Source organism: Penaeus monodon, chromosome 23 (genome assembly GCF_015228065.2).
Source record: "Penaeus monodon isolate SGIC_2016 chromosome 23, NSTDA_Pmon_1, whole genome shotgun sequence".
Taxonomy (NCBI): Eukaryota; Metazoa; Arthropoda; class Malacostraca; order Decapoda; family Penaeidae; genus Penaeus; species Penaeus monodon.
The window spans coordinates 15105347-15107517 of NC_051408.1; the positions used below are offsets into that span (position 1 = coordinate 15105347).

General features: G+C 39.1%; 1 protein-coding gene and 1 pseudogene across 1 annotated transcript; both read right to left on the reverse strand.

Annotated features, from left to right (window-relative positions):
- LOC119588367 lies at nucleotides 1-542 on the reverse strand (the record flags this gene model as incomplete). Its single annotated transcript, XM_037937049.1, is given in 2 exon segments — nucleotides 1-39; nucleotides 209-542. Coding segments are annotated over 2 exon segments (320 nt in total), but the record flags the coding sequence as incomplete, so codon positions are not given.
- A 660-nt stretch (nucleotides 543-1202) lies between these two features.
- Nucleotides 1203-2171, reverse strand: part of LOC119588144 — a 2527-nt pseudogene continuing 1558 nt past the window's right edge.

Consider the following 2171-nt stretch of genomic DNA (forward strand, 5'->3'; position numbering starts at 1 on the left):
AGGGCGTCCAGGACCTTCGTCATGGGCTCCAGGGAACGGCTGTGTCGGAGTATTGCCAAGTTAAAACACAAAGAGCATTTAGTGTCACCTAAAAAAATAGTTGTCAATACCAGCGAATTTATGAATTGTGATGATTTAATAAGGTTTTGTGTATATACATGACAGATATCAAACGTCACTGATTAAGATATAAAATATCAGTCCTCACCTTCCACGGACACTTCCGCTGAGGCCCCACTGGTCAGCCTTATCCCAGGCGTGGGCGGCGGAGGACACCAGACTCCTGCCGAAGGGGGCGTAGCTCTTGGTGAACAGGTCCAACAGGAACACGGCGGCTACAGCCACCAGCGCCACCAGGCCCACCGTCTGGATGTCCAGCTTGTTGACCAAGCCCTTCAGGTCAAACGAATTGACCAAGCTCCTCAGGTCGACGTTGCGAAGACCTTCCTGCAGCTGGTAGACGATGGGGGCGACAGCGTTGGCGGCCATGTTGCTGCTTTGGGACGATATGATGGGCGACCTTGGTGTGCGAGAGAGAGCTTGGAGGCGGACTGATACGGGAACCTGGTGTGGCTGTCTTATATATGAGTCGAGAAAGAAAGGTTCTTAGAAGGGGCTGTGAGGAAGCGAACCGGATGTCGCGGAGTAAAAACCTGTTTCATTCATATGTCTTCTCTGTCTGCTCTCCGCTTTACTTCCCCAGATATCTATGTGCGGTTTATTTTTAGGTAACGAAATAACCTGTTATCTCTTACCCATCCTTTTTTTCCTAAATCATATCTCAAGTCCTCTCTTATCATATTAATAAACAAGGGGCTACGCCATTAATAGGCATATTTACGGCATGGATGTGGATCACAATTAAATCACAATTAATGCTATACAGTGTAATATTTCTTTTCAGCTGGTTCAGTCTAGTATTCGACAACGGGTTTGACTATGTTTCTAAAAGCGTATTTTTAACGGCAAGATATTTCAAGATTTCTTGAAAAATCTTGATAAAAAGGATCTTGTTTATTCCTGTGTTTGACGGAACTGCTTGGTCAGATAATGATCTTGGTATGTCTTCGTAACGAAACCAAGCATTTTCAAACTGCCTCCAGAGGAAGCTTGCTACAGTTTGATGACGTCACAATAGTAAACAAACCGCCAACATGACATACAGAAATGAGAGATCACGATAAGATTCTCTTGATAGTTTACTAATTTTGTCGGCCATAAATGACTATATACTGGCAAGTTGCGATCATGTCTGTGTCGCCCAGAAGTAGCTGGAGAGTATTCATAACTTAATAATTCTCTAGAAAATAAGTACTAACTACTCATAACTATATGGCCTTACCGGGGATGTTCGAAGTGCGTTTTATTTACCTTTTTTCCTTTTAAACACGCATTTGAAAAGACCCATCTATAAATAGATATTATTCTTTTAAATTGTTGCTTAAAAAACATTTACCATTTAATATGTGCGCACGATCTTTTTTTTTTTTTTAATCTTTGTGCTACACAATATGTATATGATTTATTGAAATTCTTCTTTCCTTTAATTTCTTCAGTTAATCCAAAACCAAAGTGAAGAAAGATTTCCTCTTGTAATTTCGCTGTCATTACTAAAAGCCAAAGTTTTGTTTTCTTCCGCGAAAAAATCAGTCATCCACAACGAGAGATAATGAAGTCATCACATATTGCAGCAGTTTGTTTACACGATAGCATGCCGGGCGTTGGGAGTTTTTTTAAGAATTTGGCAAGACGTAGCAAACCAAACCAAATCTTATTTCTTATTTCTCGTCAAAAATGCTTCTGAAATCGATCTACTCTTACATCCAATTAGACAGCTTGAAGAGAAAAAAAAAATCTTGATTTTCGATCATTTTAATAATATTTTTCTTCTCAGGTTTAAACGATTTGCCCCACTTACTAAACGATCAAAAACACAGCTTACTACCGTTTAATGTTGCCATTCTAATGCACAAATGGGAAATGGATTTATGGCATGAAACCTTAATGGTTACATGCTCAGAAAAAAATAAAATGTAACACAATAAGACATCATTTGAAAAAAAAATCCAATAAGAAAATACTGCATTTGGTATATTCCCACGTGTTTTCTATGTGCCATTTACCATTTAATATATATAATGAAATAATGTTACTGATATGGTGGCAATATC